Genomic DNA, 23,889 nt, shown 5'->3' with positions numbered 1-23,889 from the left:
TACTAAGTGTCAGGTCCTTTCTTAGGGACTATGGCTAAGACAGAAATGAATAAAATAATTTACTTGTCCTCAGTCAGCTGCTGAGGTGCTGACAATGCCTGACACATATGTGTTCAGTGTATCTGTTAACTTAAAATGTTGCTTACTTGATGTCTTTGGTCACATTTTCCATCTGTATTTCCTTTTGCTGCTTATCACCAACTGAAACTAGAAGGAAAGAACTTTTAAAAGCCTTTTAAAGCTGAAGTGGGAAGAAAGGCCTTTCTTTTCCACTCCAAGAAGTAATCCAGAAAGTGAGCAAGCATAAAAGGAACATTCTGAAGACTGCACTTTATTATCAGCAGAATTTAGGAATAGAACAGAGGCACTGGATTACTTGCTGGTTTCTCCTGAATTGCTGGCACAGTGGCATCAATATTTTGTTTGAAGAGCTAAACATACCACTCATACTAAATTATAATTCTAAAATTTTTCAAATAAAAAATTTATTACCTCTCACATTTAAAATGAAATAGATCTCCACTGCTTCTATTAGTATGCATAATTTAAAACTTGAAATTCCTGAACTGAAAGTACATTCATGAGACAGAGGCTGCTTTTGGAAATTCAGCTAGTCAGTCAACAATCATTAACAAAAACACAAATATATACCCTTTAAATGTGTCTCCTAAGGAAAGGTATGCAGATAAGATGATTTAATTCTTTTGACGCAAGATCATTTAGAAATTTATTTTTAAATTAATCATAAAATTCAGGCAGTTTATTTTGTCCTAATAAATTGAGCTTATTCTGAACATACACAAAAAAATTATGTTTAAATGAAAATTCAAGGCAGAAAAAAAATATTTCCATTATTACATTATTTCTTTCACTCAACAAAGAAGTTCCTTCAAGTTCTTATTTCTCAAGCAATAAAGATACACAACTAACAGTCATCATGGTAATAGTCCTAATTTTCCAAGGCTGACCTAGAAATAATGCGCATCATGCCAAAATTCTTATCATTTCATGACAAAATTTGCTGCAATGACAATTTCTCCAAGTATTTATTTACCTGTCCTAATCTTGGATAGACATACTGCTTAAAAGAAAATTCAGTTTTAATCTCAGTATAATAAACTCTCAGATGAGCACTTATCACTGAAAATGAGAGGTGACTAACAGTGCTCTTTCTGAATCATTCTTTAAGAAGCTTTTAGGATTTAGGAAGGAATTTTTTATTTCTTGAATACATCTCCAGAAAGACATTATTTGGCCAAAATTAAGAACAAGATTTGCTTTTCTTCCATAAATGAATTGTTGTTCCTTTCCAAAAGCATTGGGTAAACTTCAGAAAGTTTACCAGAAAAATAAACAGAATCTGACCAAAGAATTACCACAGCTTTCTCCAAGAATATAGAAGAGGTAGGTACTGTTACTCATCCATCATTTATTCATTCATATGAACACCTATAAATTAAGTACTGGAGTTACAGAAATGTAGTCCCTTACCCTTGAATCTGTAGTTATACGCTAGCAGTAAGCAGACAACTGAAGTAGCATAGATATAATTACAGGCTGCCCAAAACATATAGGGAGCACAGAAAAGCACAATCCTATTTAGAGGAGGAGAAAGTGCCACAAATAAAGTACCTTTAAACCAGAACTGTGGAGTAATTAGTTAAGCTAACAGGGAAAAGGGACAAGAAAGGTAAATGTAAGAAGAAAGGAAGGGCTGCACATAGAACTAGAAATATGAGCCAGCGGATACGGTCCAAGAACTACAAACAGTACCTCATGGGGCTACGTAACTGTCATCTACCCAACAGATTTTCTACAGAGGCCAATTCTGATGAGAAATTAGGTCCTTAGGAGTATTTTTTAATCTAAAAAATTTGTTCCATCCCTCTTTTTTCGAGTCACTTTATGTTGATTCAACTCTGTTTAGCATCCTGCTTTCCATTTTCTGCAGCTTATTTCTCCAAGGCTAAGGTTGCAGCAAAGTAGAAATGGACATTAACTGGATGCCAATTAGAGCTCCCATTACTCAAAAAAGAGATGAGGTATAAAAGCCTTGAATTTAATTGGAGTAAATGACAAAATAAGAACAGCCCTAAGAAACATCTATTTAGCTATCAATTCGGTACTTTCAAGTGTATCTTGAAAGTCATTTCTTAATCACTTCCACAGCAAATGATTAAAATCAAAATAAAGGAATTACTTTGTTTTAAAATAAAAAGCAGGTAAGAATTAAGAATTCTTCAACATCATCAGTCATCATGGAAATACAAATTTTAGCCACAATAAGAAATCACTAGAGGATGGGATTAAAGATGGCGGCATGAGAGGAGAGACAGTGGCTTCCTCCTAAAACTGGATACAATTAGAAAATTTAATTGGTACAACTAACCCTGAGAGAGCAACAGGGAAGAGGACGTCAGGCTGCACACACCTGGAGAAAAGAGCAGACCTCAGCGAACGGGGTAACGTACCAGAGCTGTGGCTTGGGACTGAGCCCTTCCCCCACCCCAGCTCACTGGTGGGAGGAGGAGAGACGGAGCAGGGAGGGAGTGGAAGGCCTGGGACTGCTGAATACCTCGCTCCGGAGATCTGCTCTGGGAGCACAAACCTACATTTCACAGTGCTTTCATGAGACTCGCATGACTACCGGGTTGGAAAGTTAATACTGGCAGAGTTCCTGGGGAGATGGGGATTCTGGCATCTTGTGGAAAGCAGGGATCCATATCTGGCTGATCTGGGACAAAAACTTATACCTGTGGGCTCAGCCCACTGGTTCAGGCAGTGGAGACAGGCACAACAGTGGGGAGGCAGGGAAACAGCTCTTTCCTCCCCCCAGGCACCAGTACCACTCCCCTGCGACCCCCAACATTGCTTCAGGGGCTGAGCAGCTCCAGAGACCACTGCTTCTGGACACTAGAGGGCGCCATATACAAACATGAACCGCCAAATGAACCTCGTCCAGAGTAAAATTATTAATACAACTCCGGAGAAAGATTTAAATGATATGGACCTCATAATAAAAATCATCAACATGCTAATGGAGGTATGGAAAGACATCCAAGACCTCAGGAATGAATTCAGGTCAAAGATCCAATCATTGAAGAGCACGACGGAGGGTATTAAAAGCAGGTTGGATACAGTGGAGGAGACAATAAATGAAATAGAAACTAGAGAAGAGGAATACAAAGCAGCTGAGGCACAGAGAGAAAAAAGGATCTCTAAGAATGAAAGAATATTGAGAGAACTGTGTGACCAATCCAAGCAGAACAATATTCGCATTATAGGGATACCAGAAGAAGAAGAGAGAGAGAAAGGGATGAGAAGGTAGTTGCTGAAAACTTCCCCAATCTGGGGAAGGACATAGTCTGTCAGGCCATGGAGATGCACAGATCTTCCAACACAAGGGACCCAAGGAAGACAACACCAAGACACATAGTAATTAAAATGGGAAAGATCAAGGATAAGGACAGACTACTAAAAGCAGCCAGAGAGAGAAATAAGATCACATACAAAGGAAAGCCCATCAGGCTAACATCAGACTTCTCAGCAGAAACCTTACAAGCCAGAAGGGAGTGGCATGATGTATTTAATGCCATGAAGCAGAACGGCCTGGAACCAAGATCACTTTATCTGGCAAGATTATCATTTAAATTTGAAGGAGGGATTAAACAATTTCCAGATAAGCAAAAGCTGAAAGAATTTACCTCCCACAAACCATCTCTACAGTCTACTTTGGAGGGACTGCTATAGATGGAAGTGCTCCTAGGGTTGAATAGCTGTCACCAGAGGTAATAAAACCACAGTAAACAAAGTAGAACAGCTAATTAGGAAGCAAATGCAAAATTAAATTAACTATCCTCAAAGTCAATCAAGGGAAAGACAAAAAGTACAGAATTTGATACCTCATATATAAAGAATGAAGGAGTAAGAAAAAGGAGGAGAAATAGAAAAGAACCTTTAGATTGTGTTTCTGACAGCATACTAAGTGAGTTAAGTTAGACTCTTGGTAAGGAAAGTAACCTGGAACCTTTGGTAACCACGAATCTAAAGCCTGAAATGGCAATAAGTACATACCTATCGATAATCACCCTAAATGTAAATGGACTGAATGCACCAATAAAAAGACACAGAGTAACAGAATGGATAAAAAAACAAGACCCATCTATATGCTGCTTACAAGAGACTCACCTTAAACCCAAAGACATGCACAGACTACAAGTCAAGGGATGGAAAAAGATGTTTCATGCAAACAACAGAGAGAAAAAAGCAGGTGCTGCAGTACTAGTATCAGACAAAATAGACTTCAAAACAAAGAAAGTAACAAGAGATAAAGAAGGACATTACATAATGATAAAGGGCTCAGTCTAACAAGAGGCTATAACCATTATAAATATATATGCACCCAACACAGGAGCACCAGCATATGTGAAACAAATACTAACAGAACTAAAGGAGGAAATAGAATGCAATGCATTCATTTTAGGACACTTCAACACACCATTCACTCCAAAGGACAGATCAATCAGACAGAAAATAAGTAAGGCCACAGAGGCACTGAAAAACACACTAGAACAGATGGACCTAATAGACATCTATAGAACTCTACACCCAAAAGCAACAGGATACACATTCTTCTAAAGTGCACATGGAACATGCTCCATTTCAGTGTTTTTGAATTTACTGAGGCTCTTTTTGTGGCCTAGTATGTGGTCTCTTCTGGAGCATGTTCCACATACTAGGCCACAAAAAGAGCCTCAGTAAATTCAAAAACACTGAAATTCTACCAACCAACTTTTCAGACCACAAAGGTATAAAACTAGAAATAAATTGTACAAAGAAAGCAAAAAGGCTCACAAACACATGGAGGCTTAACAACACGCTCCTAAATAGTCAATGGATCAACGACCAAATGAAAATGGAGATCCAGCAATATATGGAAATAAATGACAACAACAACACAAAGCCCCAACTTCTGTGGGATGCAGCAAAAGCAGTCTTAAGAGGAAAGTATATAGCAATCCAGGCATATTTAAAGAAGGAAGAACAAATCCAAATGAATAGTCTAACGTCACAGTTATCGAAATTGGAAAAAGAAGAACAAATGAGGCCTAAGTCAGCAGGAGGGACATAATAAAGATCAAGAAGAAATAAATAAAATTGAGAAGAATAAAACAATAGAAAAAAAACAGTGAAACTAAGAGCTGGTTCTTTGAGAAAATAAACAAAATAGATAAGCCTCTAGCCAGACTTATTAAGAGAAAAAGAGAATCAACACACATCAACAGAATCAGAAATGAGAAAGGAAATATCACGAGAGACCCAACAGAAATACAAAGAATTATTAGAGACTACTATGAAAACCTATATGTTAAGAAGCTGGAAAACCTAGAAGAAATGGACAACTTCCTAGAAAAATAAAACATTCCAAGACTGACCAAGGAAGAAACACAAAATCTAAACAAACCAATTACCAGCAAAGAAATTGAACGGGTAATCAAAAAACTACCCAAGAACAAAACCCCTGGGCCAGATCATTTTACCTCAGAATTTAATCAGACATAAAGAGAAGATATAATTCTCATTCTCCTTAAAGTTTTCCAAAAAAAGAAGAGGAGGGAATACTCCCAAACTCATTCTATGAAGCCAACATCACCCTAATACCAAAACCAGGCAAAGACCCCACCAAAAAAGAAAATTACAGACCAATATCCCTGATGAATGTAGATGCAAAAATACTGAACAAAATATTAGCAAAGCAAATTAAAAAATACATCAACAGGATCATACACCATGACCAAGTGGGATACATCCCAGGGATGGAAAGATGGTACAACATTTGAAAATCCATCAACATCATCCACCACATAAACAAAAAGAAGGACAAAAACCACACGATCATCTTCATAGATGCTGAAAAAGCATTCAACAAAATTCAACATCCATTCACGATAAAAACTCTCAACAAAATGGGTATAGAGGGCAAGTACCTCAACATAATAAAGGCCATATATGATAACCCCACAGCCAACATCATACTGACCAGTGAAAAGCTGAAAGCTTTTCCTCTGAGATTGGGAACAAGATAGGGATGCCCACTCTCCCCACTGTTATTCAACATAGCACTGGAGGTCCTAACCATGGCAATTAGACAAAACAAAGAAATACAAGGAATCCAGATTGGTAAAGAAGAGGTCAAACTGTCACTATCTGCAGATGACATGATATTGTACATAAAAAATCCTAAAGACTCTACTCCAAACTACTAGAACTGATATCGGAATACAGCAAAGTTGCAGGATACAAAATTAACACAGAAATCTGTGGCTTTCCTATACACTAACAATGAACTAATAGAAAGAGAAATTAGAAAAACAATTCCATTCACAAGTGCACCAAAAAGAATAAAATACTTAGGAATAAACCTTACAAAGGAAGTGAAAGACCTATACCCTGAAAACTATAAGACACTCTTAAGAGAAATTAAAGAGGACACTAACAAATGGAACCTCATCCATGCTCTTGGCTAAGAAGAATTAATATTGTCAAAATGGCCATCCTGCCCAAAGAAATATACAGATTTGATGCAATCCCTATCAAATTACCAACAACATTCTTCAACGAACTAGAACATATAGTTCAAAAATTCATATGGAACCACCAAAGACCCCGAATAGCCAAAGCAATCCTGACAAGGAAAAATAAAGTTGGGGGGATCTCGCTCCCCAACTTCAAGCTCTACTAGAAAGCCACAGCAATCAAAACAGTTTGGTACTGGCACAAGAACAGAGCCACAGACCAGTGGAACAGAATAGAGATCCCAGATATTAACCCAAACATTTATGGTCAATTAATATATGATAAAGGAGCCATGGACATACAATGGGGAAATGACAGTCTCTTCAAGAGACGGTGCTGGCAAAACTGGACAGCTACATGTAAGAGAATGAAACTGGATCGCTGTCTAACTCCATACACAAAAGTAAATTCGAAATGGATCAAAGACCTGAATGTAAGTCATGAAACCATAAAACTCTTAGAGAAAAACATAGGCAAAAATCTCTTGAACATAAACATGAGTGACTTCTTCATGAACATATCTCCCCAGGCAAGGGAAACAAAAGCAAAAATGAACAAATGGGACTATATCACGCTGAAAAGCTTCTGTACAGCAAAGGATACCATCAATAGAACAAAAAGGTACCCTACTGTATGGGAGAATATATTCATAATTGACAGATCCGATAAAGGGTTGACATCCAAAATATATAAAGAGTTCAAGCACCTCAACAAACAAAAAGCAAATAATCCAATTAAAAAATGGGCAGAGGAGCTGAACAGACAGTTCTCCAAGGAAGAACTTCAGACGGCCAACAGACACATGAAAATATGCTCCACATCACTTGTCAACAGAGAAATGCAAATTAAAACCACAATGAGATATCACCTCACACCAGTAAGGATCGCCACCATCCAAAAGACAAACAACAAATGTTGGCAAGGTTGCGGAGAAAGGGGAACCCTCCTACACTGCTGGTGGGAATGCAAATCAGTTCAACCATTGTGGAAAGCAATACGGAGGTTCCTGAAAAAGCTCAAAATAGAAATACCATTTGACCCAGGAATTCCACTTCTAGGAATTTACCCTAAAAATGCAGCAGTCCAGTTTGAAAAAAACAGGTGCACCCCTATGTTTATCGCAGCACTATTTACAATAGCCAAGAAATGGAAGCAACCTAAATGTCCATCAGTAGATGAATGGATAAAGAAGATGTGGTACATGTACACAATGGAATATTACTCAGCTGTAAGAAAAAAACAGATCCTACCATTTGCAACAACATGGATGGAGCTAGAGGGTATTATGCTCAGTGAAATAAGCCAGGCAGAGAAAGACAAGTACCAAATGATTTCACTCATATGTGGAGTATAAGAACAAAGAAAAACTGAAGGAAGAAAACAGCAGAAGAATCACAGAACCCAAGAATGGACTAATGGTTACCAAACGGAAAGGGACTGGGGAGGATGGGCAGGAAGGGAGGGATAAGGGTGGGGAAAAAGAAAGGGGGCCTTATGATTAGCATGTATAATGTGGATGAGGGCATAGGGAGGGATGTGCAACACAGAGAAGACAAGTAGTGAGAGTCTACAGCATCTTAGTCCGCAGATGGATAGTGACTGTAATGGGGTTTGTGGGGGGAGTGTTACTTGGTGAAGGGGGGAGTCTAGTAACCATAATGTTCTTCATGTAATTGTAGATTAATAATAAAATGAATAAAAAAATCACTAGATACCTATTATAATGGCTAAAAATGTTAAATTAAAAAATCTGACAATATTAAGTGTTACTGGGGAGACAGAGCTATGGGAACTCTCATACACTGCTGGTGGAGATGCAAACTAGTACAGCCACTTTGCAAAACAACTTGGCAGTTTCTTATAAAGTTAAAAATGCATTTAAAAAATGATCCACAACAATCTCACTCCTGGACACTTACCCAAGTGAAATGAAAACTTGTATTTACATAAAAATCAGTACATAAAATGTTTATAGGGGTTACATTCCTAATAGCCAAAATTAAATCCACATGTCCTTCAACTAAAGCATGGATATCATTTCAGTGTTTGTTTCACCATACAATCAGCAATAAAAAGGACTTATCTATTAATATACTCAAAAAGGATGCGTCTCAAACATGTTACACCAAGTGTAAGATGCTAAATGTAAAAGGCTACAGTTTATATGATTCCATTTATACACCATGTTTGGAACAGGAAAACTATAGAAACAAAAAAACAATCAGTGGTTGTCAGGAACTAGATATGGGGAAGGACTGTCTACAAAAAGGGTATGGAATTGTATTTCAGGGTGACATACCTGTTCTATGTAATGACTAGTGGTGGTTACATAACAGTACACATCTGTCAAAACTCAGATCTGCACACTAAAAATGATGCTTTTACTATAAATATATACTAATTTAAAAACAAAAGGAAAAAAAGAGAATCAGGAATCCTGGCAACCAAGAGGTAAGATTGAAAAATTACAAATGAGTTAGTCACAACAGAAAGTTTTAGATTTATCAGCAAAGCAACAGGTATACTAAAAGATCTCAAGAAGGGGACAGCGCAATTCAGTTCTGTATCAGACAGACTACTGACAATAGTTACAGGCTGGAGTAAAAGCAAACCAGGGAGCAACTGGGAGACCAACCACCTCGGTATTTTAGCAGTAAGTTAGCAAGACCTGACTAAGCAGAGGCCACAGAGATGGACTGAGAAAGTCAAATGCAGGAAATTCTCAAGTTTCTAGCAATAGAACCACTAATTAAGCTGGTGTTGAGAAAAAGATTTTACACAAGCTAAATTTAAGTGCCTGTGGGACATTCAAATGTAAACATCTGTTCAGACATACTGGTCTAGAGCTCAAGGGAAGAACTGCAGAGGTAGCTTTAGATTTGAGATTCACCAGTATATTTGCAGCCATAAAAATACAAGGTCAAGATCATGCAAAGATAGAATACATAGAGTGACACAGGTAAAGGGAACCTGGGAATCATCTTGTGCAACACCCAGCAGTATGGGGTTGATGATGTAAGCCAAAGGACAAAAGGAACTGGCTTACTGAGTATGCAGAGCAGAGTTAGAAATGGCTAAGATCACGTGCCTATTTCCATCAGGGGTCTCTCAACCACTTTATATTTGACTTCTTTAATTTTACTTTTGGCTTGATCACCCTGGGTAAACTAAGGCAGTTAAATAAAAAGTTATCAGTGAATTCCAACGTTTCATGTTCTACTTTCCATACTGCTGATGAGAATATTCCGCAAATAAAGTTCAATGAATATTCTACTGAATACATTTATTTTATCAATTAAACATACAAGAAGTGCTAAAGGGATTAAATGATTCACTTCAAATAGAAGTTAACTTACACAGCCTAATAACTTTATCTTGGTATCTGGACAAATGACTATGGATGCTCTAAAGGATCTCTGATACTGTAGAGAAGTTACCAGGAAGTATGACAGGACAGGTCCAATGATTCTAGGTAATTAGTTCTTAACCAGCAAAATTCCCTGTGGAGCTTTCTCAGAAATGCCGATCTTGCCAAGTTCTATACCTTAAAATACTGATTTAGAAATTTTGGCGGTAAAGCCCAAACTACTATATTTTTAATAGTTCCATAAGTGATTCTGCTATATACACACTGCTATATACACTCTGATATATGCACCCTACACACTGATCCCAAGCTGAAAAGCAGTGATAGAAAATCTGGTTCCAGGATCTATTTGGAATTCTCATTTGGGAGCTTCAACGACATCCTAAACCATGGGAATCACCTCCAATTGAGAGCATGCAAACATATATTTTTCTGATCTAAACCTAAAATTCTAAGCTCTGGCCCCTGTAAAATACATATGAATCACCTTTTGGCTTTGATAATTAACTTTGAGAAGATTTAATTTAACTTCTCAGCACAATTCAGAAAAAGGCAGTATAAAAAAAGGCATTAAAAAATGAGTCAGGGTCTCTAGTTTAATTCCAGTTCTCTGTTTTAGTGACAAACCTACCAAAAACACTTGCTTAATTTCACCAGCTCAAGCGTTAGCTTCAACTAATTTAAGCACAACCAGATCCATCCTGCTATACTGGAATATTCAGATTCCACTTTTCCAGTTACGACAATTTCCAAGATTCCAATTTTCCAATTACATCATAAACATTATAAATCAAAACAAAAATCATAATCCAAGAATAGCAAATGATTTTTCTCACTAAAATTTACACTTACCCATCTCTTCCCTTACTGACAATTTTTACTTCAAAATAATAAATCCCACAGGCTGCAGGTATTGGATGCGTGGCGCGCACTGACGCTGCATCTTTTGGGGTTTTGCCATGACCTGTATGTGAAACAGAAAGGGAAACAAAAATCAAAGGAGATATTCAAATGAAAATCTTAAACAACTGATGAACAAATATGCTTTTTTAGAATGACATACATTTCTGCTCTTATCAGCAGATATAATTAAAGACTGAATGAAACATTTATCATAATCCAATACGCAAAGCAACCCAATTTAGCCATGTAAGTCCCACACTACTATTAGTCTTGATAAACTCAGAAACTGAACACATTGAACAAAGCAGTCCTTTTGCAAATAAATATTTTATTAATAGTTTTATTAAAGTATTTCAGAGTAGACTATATTTTAATGAGTAAGATTATGATCTTAATTTTATTAGATCTAGATTTGCATATAATTTATAAAATTCCTAAGCAACTCTTTTGCCAAATGGCTTACATTTAAACCAGAAGCATTTGTATCATAGAGTATATATATATATATATGTGTGTGTGTGTATATATATATATAATTGTATAATTTTATACAATTAGACTGAATTAACAAAACAGCTTTCTTATTTTAAGAATTTACAATATTATTCTTTGACATACTCTTATCTTTAATCCTATACAAAGGCTGATCCACAACATTTCTTTGGTCAATTACAGCGGACTGAAAAATATGTCTAACCTCTAGTTGTATTTTCTTTCTTTCTTTTTTAAAAAAAGGAATAGAACACCACACCATTGCAGACATCTTTTGGAAATGTTAGATAATGGCTTCTAAACTTTTTAAATAGTGATTTCTCAATTCTAATTACAGAGGGTTTCCTTCACTCACAATCACCTCCCCTGTCCCTTGCCCAAAACACAAATTACTTTGAAAGACAGAATGTGAACAGTATCAAGTAAGCAAGGGAAAACATGCCCATAAAATCACAGGAGAATAAAGACAGAAATAGCATGTCACAAAGTCCTCAGAGTGGGAGAGACAAGTCTCCATAACCCCAAACAGACTGTATGAGAAGCAGAACTCTAAACTGTTATTCAGGTGTCCGTGTTAGGTATACTTCACCCAATACAATCTTCTACCAGTAATCTTTTAGTCATACTATAACATTACCTTCATGGGTAGCATATCCCCTTCTCAAATTTACCACCATTGTTTTAAAACGAAATACCTTCTTTTAAAAGTCAAAAATTCTATCTTAGCTATACAATAACCATCACATCACATACCAATGAGATCAAATCTTCCCTTACCACTCACTTTACCAAATTACCAATGTACACCCTACCATTAAAGTTAAGTTTACACTTGCAATGCTGTGAGCACATGCTCACACAGCCCAAAAGAAATTAATGAACTCAGTCAGTCCCTTTTATTACCAAGAAAATGTGTCCACAGATGTGTATGTATTATGGGCAGACACAAGTTCTCAGCCTGGTGACACTGGAAGGTAATAAAGCTGGTTAGGAAGGTAAAAATTAAAGCAGCAATACATAGATGCCCCTAAAATGGCTGTAACATACGTAGGCAACAGATTCATACTGACCTAAGTAGAAGAAAAAAGAAACAGCACAAATCTGCAGAATAATACCAGTCACTTTTTAAAAATAAATTATGGTTTCAGCAAAACGTCTTTTCAGTAAAAATATGTTCAAATAATTGAGTTGTGTAGGAAAAGGTCATCTAAACTAAATGCATTTTTTAAATTTAGACAGTTAAAAATAAACCTAAAGAAAACCCTGATTAATCCTGAAGTTAATAAATCAACTAGGTTTATTTTGGTTTCAGTTTTCTTGGAAGTGACCAAAAATTTTTAGGGATCATCTCAAGGTATACTTAATAAAAATAATAAGTGATAATAGTTAGCATACATTTAATATTATGTGAAAGGCACTGTTCCAAAGGCATTGTACTTATTAACTCATTAGCATTCAAAACAACTTATGAAGTGGACACTATTTATTAATCATTTCACAGTTGAGGACATTAAGGAAAGATAAAGAAACCCTCCCAGGGTGATACTGTGGTGCAAGAATACCCAAACCAGGACTTGTACTGGGATTTAATTCAAGAAGCCTGATCCAGTACAATTTCTGAACCCACAGAACGAGTCAGTTATAGTGAACATTCTGGGATCACTTCACATGTACTCTTGCTACTTCTACAGGAAGAGAGAAAGAAAACTAATATTTGAGAGCAAACAAATCCCTCAAAGTATCAGGTGCTTTTAATTAGATTTTTCTCATTCATCTCTGAGACAGGCATTATTTAACCTCACTTTAAAAATGGAGAAATTCTTACAGAGGTTATATAACTTGTTCCAAGTTAGCAGAACCATGCATTAATGCTCGTATGAATTAGAATCTACATTTTTCCATCATGCAAAAGTAACTGTAAAGAACTACACAACCATAAACCTTCAAGGTTCCATTATATTTATTATGTTCTCCTAAAACACTATAGAAAAATTCTCTAAATTAAACTTAAATTTAAAGACCTACGAAAAAATTTAGATGTGAGACTAAAAGGATTCATACTATTTCTTAGGAAAGACCAGCAGTATCAGAATGAAGGGCCTATTTCTAATAATGAGCAGGAAGGTTACCTTAAATTCTGTAAACAAAAAAACAACCTCATATTATCAAACTTTTAAAACCACACCGACTACAATGTTAAGTATTTTCTTAACACTGTTCAAGAAGCAATACGTTTATTACTTCAAAACTCTAAATCTAGCAAGTTTAGCTCTTTCTATTCAAACAATCTATTGACTGCAAGCCCACCCCATTCCTTTCCAGTCTCTAACACAAAGCCGAGTGCCTTTCTGGAAATACAAATCAGACTGCCTTGTATCGCTCGCTATCCCTCAATACAACTAAAATTCCCTCTTAAAAGCCTCCCATTCGGCCTAAGAAAAAGATAAACTTCCTGAAACCTTGTGAGATCCTGTCCCCTGCTTCTTTTCAGCTCCAGCCACAGATGCCTATTCCAGTTCTTCACAGTAGCGGCCTTCTTTGCTAAGCTAACCCCCGCCCCCACTGGAAGCTAGCCCTGATGCTCAGACTGCAAAACTTAGCTCAAGCTCTGCTTCCTCGGTGTTTCTTCCTCTAACCTCTTTTATATGCCTTCATAGCAACACGTACCTTTCCCACACAATATTCACACTTAGCATTTACCTGTGATTATTTGACTGTTTTTGCATTTTAATTCCTAGACATCTTTATTCCCACTAACTTCCACTAAAACTTCAATCATTCCTTCCTGGAGCTACACTCTAGATTCTGACATCACCTGAAACTACTCCACCTCAGAAATATTAAATTCTCACAAAGTCTGTTTTGCTACAAAGCACGTTTTTTGAATACAAATTAGCTCACATGTACTTGATAAATATGGGAATGATGTGAGCATTAATAAAGAAGTCATTTTGCTCATAGCACAGCTTCTCCTAGTACATTAATGAACTAAAAAGAAAAACAGCAATACACAAAAGGTTCAAAGCCAAAAAACTGGATTCCAACAGAAGTACATTCCGCAGTGCCCAATTCTCAGAGGCTTCAGCCACAGGACATCTGCCCCTATAGTAAGCCTTCTGGGGAATATTCAAGTGTAGTACAGATAAAAAAGTACTAAGGTATTTCCTCTTGGTTTTTATCAGCATGGACTCATGTAACGCACACATATTTATCTTATACTTCGCATTATAATTCAACACTACTTTGTTTTGTTGCTCAAACTGTTGCCATTGGGAGCTTTTTCATTTGGCTGCTCTGCTGCTCTGACATACCTCCTTTATATGTTTTTTGTTAGTTTCTGGCACTACAAGATGCTGGAGGATCACATCTTGTGTATTTCCTGCCACAGTCCTGGCATCAGCCATTTCTCCAAGGAGCCCAGCTCCTTTCATCAGCCAGTGGCTTTGGAACTGAAACTCTGGATGCTAGGTATGCTCCTTATTATTGGGATGTCACTGTTTTGGGCGTCTCACTGATGACAAGGAAATACATGTATGTATGCTGAACTCCTGCAAATACACTTATCTGTATTTCCATATGTAATCACATGTAGAACCTGAGTTCATACTGATGTCTCCAACTCTAATCCACTACAACATGGATCACTCCAGCCTCCTCCCTTTGCTTATCTGTAAAATTCCACTCCACCAGTAAGAAATCTGCCTTCCCCTACCATCTATTTACTTAAAAGTTCCAATATACATGTATAACAGTATCAAAATTGTTAACTCATACATCCCCTTAGCATACAACTTCATGAACAAGAATTCAGTGCTGTGTAGTCTCTTTCACCTTTAGTTTTACAGACTCCACTGATTTTCAAAGTTACTTAGGTCAGCACCTTTTCCTCCCTCTTCTCTGAGGTTGATTCATACATCTGTAATACAGTTACACTGTTTTGTCACATTTTGCATTCTATCCTGGGGTTCCCCCCTCCTCCTAAATATTTTTTAAATTTTGCTCATATCAAGATTCACTGTTTATGTTGTAAAATTCCATGAGTTTGATAAATACATAGGGTCATGTGTCCACAATTACAGAATACTTTGCACTAAAAAATCTATCCCCCGGTTTGCCTATCCCACCCTCTCCCCATTCCCTCAAGTCCCTGACAACCACTCATCTTTTTACTGTCTCTACACTTTTGCCTTTTCCAAAATGTCATATAATGGAGACTACACAATATATAATCATTTCACACTGGCTTCCTTTACTTAGTAATATGCATCTAACATCTGTATGTGTCTTTGCATGGATAGGTAGGTCTTTTCTTTTTATCATTATTGTATGGCCATACCACAGTTTACCCCTTCACCTATTAAAAGACATCTTGTTTTTAGTGATAATGAGAAAAGTTGCTATGAACATTCACAGGTAGATTTTGTGTGGGCATAAGTTTTCAGATCAGTTAATTGCTGGATCATATGGCAAAACTGTGTTCAGCTTTGTAAGAAACTGCCAAACCATCTTCCAAAGTGGCTGTGCCATTTTGCATTCCCACCAGCAGTATGAGAGCTCCAGTTGCTCTGTATCCTCTACCAGTAATAGTCACTGTCAGGTTCTCTTTGGATTTTAGCCATTCTAATAGCTAAAAGTATGCATTTTCTGTTAAAAAAAAAAAAAAAGGTGATGAAAAGGGCTAGCCCCCTGAGTCAGATTCTTGTTTCTGATTAAACAGTTGTCAAGCACTTATGTTTCTAAGAAGGAAGCCTGGGTTTAAGGCTGGAAAGGATCAGCAGCCTATGTATGATACTGGGCACAAATGCCAGTGGAAACTGAATAGCTTGTATTTTATTGGAACTATTATTTTTGTAGTGCTCTAGTTATGAAGTTCCATAGTTTAAGTGGTCTTCCCCAGCCCTATTTTTCCCATTAGCCCTATTACTTTATATTCACAATTTTGCAGAAAACATGGTTTTTCCATTAACACATTTGTGGCATTATAGCGGAAATGACTATATTCTTCCTCTAGGATGTGACCTTCTGTCTTCCCCCCTTTCTAATGATTTCACTCCTACACTTCCTCTTCAACAACATCAAGGGAACTCCAATTCACTGAACCCTTTTCTTAGGGTTTTTTTACCCCTTTTACTCTTCCAGGATAAGCTACATGGTAATTAACTTAAAAGTTATCAAATATCCTTGATTTCCTTCATATGACTATCTTTCCACCATACCCACCTCAAATCCACAGCCTCAGATCAGTATTATAATCCACTTTCTTTACTCCTGCTCTGGGCAGTTAGTGTCCGCTGAATTCAACAATTATGCCAGTAGCCAGTGCTACGAATTCATGATGTCAGCTGGGTTCTCCCACAGCTGTCAACAACATACTCAGAAATCTTTAAGTTAGCTTGTTCCCCATTCTCATCAATGGCTACTCCACCTTTTCATCATCCACCTTGAGCTTTGTCCTCTACTTGAAATCAGTGAGCAAACTACCTTCCCGGTCTTAATCTTGAAACAGAACTTTACCATTATATGTATGGTCATGTTCTACTCTCCACTCTATTACCAACTGGTCTGCGTCCATACCAGTCTTCACCTCTGCCACGGATACCAGAGAAACAGCAGGTGCACCTCTTTCTTCCTCAAGACTAATCAACCTATGCTCCTGACACTTTCCTTCCTCCAAGCCCTTACATGCCATCAGTCCCCCAAGATGGTATTTTCACCCTTACCCTCTTACTCTTCTTCCCCTCCATCTGTAGGGGCACAGCATCTCCAAAATGTACATACTTTCCATAAACTGGTATGCCTCTGTGCTATAAATCACTGACAGTAATGCACTGGGGCTGCTGGTGAATATGGGGAGTATAACTGTCCAAATATATATGAAATCTGTAGACATTTACTGGGACTCCATTATCTTGGATGAACTTCATACTCTAATGTCACTCCGTTTTACCCACACAAACTGAAACGAAACTTACTTAGAAACGATACAGCAGTCTCTAACATGGTAACTTTCCAATAGGGTTTTTAGGGATAATTTTGATTATGTGGATTTTCATCTTCTAGGTCATGCAGTTACAGTGCTACTTCCTGGTGGTTTTCCTGGACATTAGAAGCTGATCTCCAGGTACACTGTAACTTCACTATCAAATATTAAAAAAAAAAAAAAACCCGCCTTAAACACCATTGTCCTCCTAATCTCTTTCCTCCTATTTCTCAGGAGTCATGGATGTTCACTATCCTCTCTGTTTTTACCTCTTTTTGCCCCCATCACTCAATTCAAACTGCACTCCCTACGTTTACAATGGTCTATTCCCAAATCCAGTGGAAATTCTCTGTGCTTATCTCACTAAACCTATCTGTTGCATTTGACACTAAAAGATCACTTCCTCATTTCTGATACTTCCCTGCTCAGCTTCTGTGACCCCTCTCCCCCCTGTCCAGGTACCTCTTAACAATTCCTTCTTGGGTTCCATCCCGTCTTTTCATGCTGGTGTTGCTCAGGGCTCCACCTCTGGCCCACTGCTCTTCCCACTTTACCTAGTCTCTCATGGACTCCAAGTTCAACTACCAACTAGAGAAAGACTCACAAATCAGTCATGACCTAGACCGCTCTCCCAAGCTCAGGTCAATTATGGTGGGTGCCCACATACCTTAGGACAAACTGCCTCACACAGGTGTCCCTACTGAAAGAGGTGGAGCCCACACTATCCTTGTACCAGGAAGATGTTCTTTATTTCACATCTACCCTCCCACCCTGACAGCTGGATTCAACACAGGTTAGCAGCACCTGATGTGAAGGCCAGCAGTTCACACCACAGTATGTAATGAAAAGCTCTACCCCAACTAAGAGAGATGGCAATTAGCTAGGCCCATCTGCCAAGTCCCTCAGGAATCTCAAATAGAAGAGAAGCCGGTCAGTGGGAACTGAAGAAAACCACCAGGAAGTAGCACTGTAACTGCATCACTTTAACAGCAGAATGAAGTGGAGGGTCACAAACTCCAGCGGTTTGATTACTTAGAGCCACCTTAACTCCAGAAGGCCTGTTCCTGTTTTTTCTCTAAGGCTTATTTCCTTGGATTCTTCTGGTTTCCACGAAGTCAAATCACATAGTTAAGATTCCCATTTTTACTTATCTCCAAATACATTGTACTGTTTCCTGGCTCATTACAAGAACCCAACAGAGCTAGAAACCCAAGTGGTCATCTTAGATTTCCCTCTCCATCATTCTGTCATATCCTGTCAGGGTTACTTTAAAACTAACACAAAAATGCCTGCTCTGCTGCACCCTTACCACTGTCCAAGTTCAGGTCCTTCTTATAGGGTCTGCTGTACCAGCCTTCTAAGTTGTTTGTTATTTCCAGTTTCATACCCCTTAAGTTCATCCTCTCGTTAGTTGTATAATCTTACAAAAATGAAAATATGAGCCAGTCACTTCCTACTTAAAATCCTTTGAAGATTCTTCATCTCCTACAGAATAAGATCTAAGCTCAAAAAAATATCCTGTAAGGCCCCTCATGATCTTTTCCCAGCTGCTACTTGTCACACACTCTTAAATTCCAACAATCAAAACACTGCTTATAGATTCAAACATACACTGTAAAATTCTCTCCTCTATGCTTTTGCTTGTGCATTTTCACTTGCAATGACCAGACCTTCCTTTTCCCCCCATATCCTATTCAACTTTTAAGACCGACCACTGGCCTCATCCCCTCCAAGAAGCTGTCCCTGACACATCAAGTTCATCCCTTCCAGTGTCGGCCTGAGGGGCACGCTCCTTTGGTCTCCCACGGTACTCTTCACAACACTTTGGTACTCTTCACAACACTTTCCGTACTGCATTCATGTTCCTCAAGCTCTCTGAATTCAAAGACAGTATCTTATTCACCCCTGAGAGCCCAGAGCCTGGCTCAAAGTAAACATTCACTAAATACTTGTTGAATAAAAAAATAAAAGTAGAGAGCAAGGCATACATGCAATGCACCTAACAAAAAATCTGCATTAGAGCAATTACTCAATAAATTACCATTACTACTATCTACTTTCCTCTAAGTATGATTTTATTAGATTCACTGAATTCTTGCAGTTTTCAACTGGCATTTTAAAAGCTAAATTTCCCAAATTTTGGCCAAAGAACCATGGGAAAAGTTCAGTTTGATTTTAAGGAACATTTTTATATCACCCCCATAATTCTTAAAATACCTTTGTATTGGTAGGCAAGCAGATATTTGTTGAGATTTTGTTCAACCTTCAGTGCAAGAAATTAGATAAAAAATTAAATTTAGAAAGTATTAAAGACCTAATGATGGGTGATACTGAGGGCATGAAGTTAGGCACACCAAAAGATAAACCCATTTGGTTAGATACCCTTAATGACGCATCAGTTAAAAAATGCAATTCACTATTTCATTGCTTATCATTCCCAACTTTCACAGATCTTGCTTTTCTTCCAAGCAGCCCTAAAATCATCAAGGTGTCTGGACTTTTCCATGGCGTTAAGTGGGTGCCAGATAACATTTTTCCCCAGAGGAAGTACTTTTAATGTCAATTATTCTTCAAGAAGTTCTAAATATGATGACTGGATTTTATCTATTTGAAAAAACAAGTCTCATACAAATTTAAACAGTAGTATAAATGGTATAGTGAAAAGAGCACTACATTTAGAGTTGATAAAAATTAGTTTTCAATTCTGGCTTACTTGTGACTGGGAAATCTAAACTGCAAGAGCTCCCACTTTCTCACATCTAAGATGAGAATTCCACCATCTAGTCCAAATCCACTAACACACGTGCATGTATGTGTGTGGGTATCTATCAAAATGCTGTGTAAAGTATCCAAAACAGCAGTAACTTCAAATATAAAAATTCAAGATGTAAGTGAACACTTAGACATCAAATCCTTAGTCCTTAGTCGCTAAAATGCTTTAAGCTAGAGTAAAGTTATAACTAACTCTAACATTGTCACACTGGTACTTATTCAAAGATGACAAGGATTTTAAAAATAAAAGGGGCCATGCCTGAGTGTATCAATGGTTGGTGTGTAACTGCTAAGCAAAAGGTCTAAAAATTTTTTAACATACAGTATATACACTGCTATTCCTTTGCAATCCAATCAACTTTGCATGTCTGGCATTGTTTAACTTTAATCCCACAAATCATTTAAGGAACCATATGGCTTCCAAAAACAGTAATTCCAACTTAGAAGAAAAACATCTTAAAAAGAGAGTATGTTCAAAGCAAAGGAGACTAAGATATTTCTACCTCACGGGTAAGTAAAATCCTCAGAATTCCAGAAAACAGTTTTCATCAATCTTTTGACATTCTGTAATTATCAACAATACTTAATGTACAGTAGTTTTTAACCTTAATAGTGTTTCAAAATCCTTAGGTAAAGTCAATGCAGCATGATAACAAGTTAAACAAAATTCACTCTGGGTATTCTTTGACTTCAAAGTTTTGTTACCAACTACCTACGACACTTCCCCTTTGCTCCCCTTATTTCTGGGAAGAGCAGCTGGGTACTTTTGGTGTGGTCCACTCGGAAGGCACACAGAAAAACAACAGGAAAAAACCCCACACATTAATAAAACAAGAGGAAGAAGCAGTAGAAGGGGGAAAAGGGACTGTGTGTGTGTGACAAGGAGGGAGGGAGAGACAAACGGGAGACAGAAGAGAGGGAGAGAAAAGAAAAAGTATGACAAACAACTACATCTGTTCTTCCAGAGATGATGATTTATGTTTACAAAAGAGTGAAGTTTCCAGAAAGTGAATCTTAGTATTACACAACAAAAAGTAATGAAAAGGCCAACATGAAAAGTAATTGAGTCAGCAGTGTCGTAAATATTCCAAACTCCAACCAATTTCACATGACCATGCACTTTTCTCTGACCCAAATCATCAATTTTATGTAAAAGGAGTTAGTAGAAGTAAAAAAGGTATGTTACAATACTAAATTAGCTGTGATCACAAATCTTAGTTATCATGGAAATTCAGAGCTGGAAATTTCCCTACCAACCACGAAGGCTCAACTCCCTCATTACTCAAGAGGAAGAAACCGAGGCCCTATCTTGTAACATGCCTAAAATTACAAATGATTGCAGGACTCCTGAAAGCTAGGATTCTTTGTTCCATAATCTTCCCTATCTTCTACCTTTGGTTTTTTACGCTAATTATTAACCATTCACCATAAATTTAAAATACGAGCTTGTCAAGTCTAACAAAAATCTTTCTTGTAGCCAGATCAGAAGTAACATTTCACAACAGACAACAGTTCATACAAACTAAAACACAAAATAAATAATAGCCTTCCCAGTGTATTAACAAAAATGTCCTTAAAAAAAAGATAATTTTCAGCCATTTATGTAACCTAACATTTTTAAATTGAAAGCATTTCTCTGCATCTATGGATAAAAAGGAATATTCAACAAGGCCTGTTTTTGTGTGTGATTTTCTGCAGCCAAATCACTTGGTACATTTCCTGTGACCATTCTTTCTGATTAAATAGTTACTTATTTATCAAGGTTCTTCTCAAATTTCAATTCTGTATACTTTAACCACAAAGGTTGCTTATACCCTCTAAATCCATGTCACTAGCATCTGATTAAGACCCTCCCTTTGTAGCCAATCAAAATGAGGCTGCTTTGAATGTAAAGGCTCCTGCTTCAGATTTGGGGCCTAAAATACTTGATTTGTTCCTAGACAGATGAATACATTAGGTTGATTTTTCTTTTCCCCCCAAACAAATAAACTTGAGGCATGCTATTAATTTGGATTACATTTCAAAAATTCCCATAGCAACTTAGAATTTTATATACACCTGATCTTAACGCTTTGTTTTAAAATAAGAAAGGTAGGTGAGGGAGGAGAGAAACAAGCACAAACGTAAGGTTTGTTTTTTTTTAACTGCAGGTATAAAACATAAGCGAATTTCCTTTAAAATCCTAAGTAAAATTTTTAAAAAACCCCTGTTTACAACAGGACTTCATGTAATTCCAGCATGTAAACAGGGCATTTCCGAACAGCAGTGGTAGATTTCTGCTCGCGTTAAGAAACGCGTACTACCGAGGGTTCACCTCCCCTACGCTGCCGGTTGCTTTTAGTAAGACACACTGGTGCTGAACTTGGGCCCCTGGTCCTTTTGTCTCCCTGGACAATATCTGGCCTAATTCTGGCCCAAATCCTCCACAGATCTCTCCTCCCCCCGCCCCCCCCGCTCTCCCTTCATCAGCAATCATACCTCGGAATCGTGCCTCTCTCCTCCCACGTTAGAAGAGAACGCCTGACCCATCATCACCTGCAGAACAATGTAACCCAACTCCGAGGCCATAGATTCCTCTCCATGAGCCCTAAGGTTTATCTTAAACGGAAATCAGAAAGCGAGTTCTGTCCTGTCATCCTGGATTCCCTCAAGGTGTGCTAGTCCTGGCCTAGTATGACCAGCTGCACTAGACCTCGCGCGTTACACTCACCTTCCGCTTCCAAGAATGTCTCCCCTTTCACCGTGACCCCAATCCCACCCTCGCAGGAGCAGAGCGGGCGGCGGGTCACCTCGGAGGGCACCGAGCCCCGGGAGGGCGGGCGGGGGCGGGCCGAGGGCCGGAGGCGGCGGCGGACACGTCGGGTCAGTGGCCCCACTCCCACCGCAGGACGCACGCCCAGTACCTTTGTAGTGCACCCGCAGGTTGTTCTGAGAAAGGCCGATGTAGCTGAACTTGTCCTTCGGGCTCCAGGACCGAGGCAGCGGCGTCTCCTGCTCATCCACGGCCGGGTAGAGGCGCTTCAGCCGCCGCTGCAGCTCCTTCTCCTGCTCGTTCAGGGCCGAGTCCCCGTGCGGGAACAGGGCCGCGGCGCTGCTGCCCGCCGCCACGGCGGGGACCGGGGCGCCTCCGGCCGGGCCGGGTCCCGCGGCGAGGCCCGGGGGCGCGGGGGGCGCGGCGGCGGGGGCGGCCGCCGAGGCGGGCGGCGGGGGCGGCGGCGGCGGGGCCGCGGTGGCCGGGGGCGGCGGCGGCGGCGGCGGGTGCAGGAGCAGGGCGGCCGCCGCGGCCCCCAAGCCGCCGCCGCCGGGCGAGCTGGCCGGAGAGGAGCCGGCGCTGACGGCCGGGGGCGCCGGCAGGACCACTCCCGGGACGGGGGCCACGGCTGCCGGCGGTGGCGGCGGCAGCTGCTGCTGTTGCGGCGGCGGCGGCTGCCCGGACATCCCGGCCGCGACTCAGCCTGCGGCCACCTCCACCTCCTCGTTCCTTCCTCCTCGGCTTCCCGGGGGCGCTGTCGCGGCGGCCGCCGGCACCAGGAGCCTGGTCCGCCCGCCCCGGAAGCAGGCGGCGGGCCGCGCGCCGAGGCAAAGCGCGACGGTTGGGGGATTCGGAGGCCCGGGGGTGGGCGGCGGGGCCGGAGAGGCTGCGAGAGCACGTTGACCGGAGCGCGGGCCCGGACGCGAGGGCGGGAGCGAGGCAAGGGAAGGCGCAGTGGCGGCCTCCGCGGCCGCTGCTCTCGCGGATGTTTCCCGGCGGGAGGACCGAGCGGCGCGAGACGCTGCGCGCGGGCGGTGCTACACGAGA

The 23,889-nt window shown here is 39.5% G+C and overlaps 1 protein-coding gene across 2 annotated transcripts in view; it reads right to left on the bottom strand.

The window, feature by feature from the left end:
• The window catches only part of RANBP9 (RAN binding protein 9), a 100,601-nt gene extending 76,927 nt beyond the window's left edge, over positions 1-23,674 (bottom strand). For both annotated transcript variants that reach the window (XM_037011064.2, XM_073224954.1), the window contains exons 1-2: positions 22,994-23,674; positions 10,796-10,907 (exon numbers count right to left, since the gene is read on the bottom strand). In XM_037011064.2, the coding sequence (XP_036866959.2) occupies positions 10,796-10,907; positions 22,994-23,528 (647 nt within the window). In that variant the 5' untranslated portion in view covers positions 23,529-23,674. The remainder of the gene's footprint in view (positions 1-10,795; positions 10,908-22,993) is intronic.
• Positions 23,675-23,889: the final 215 nt, after the last annotated feature.

Source organism: Manis javanica, chromosome 16 (genome assembly GCF_040802235.1).
Source record: "Manis javanica isolate MJ-LG chromosome 16, MJ_LKY, whole genome shotgun sequence".
Taxonomy (NCBI): domain Eukaryota; kingdom Metazoa; phylum Chordata; class Mammalia; order Pholidota; family Manidae; genus Manis; species Manis javanica.
Note: the sequence above shows the minus strand (reverse complement) of the source record. Positions and strands in the feature narration are given on the sequence as shown.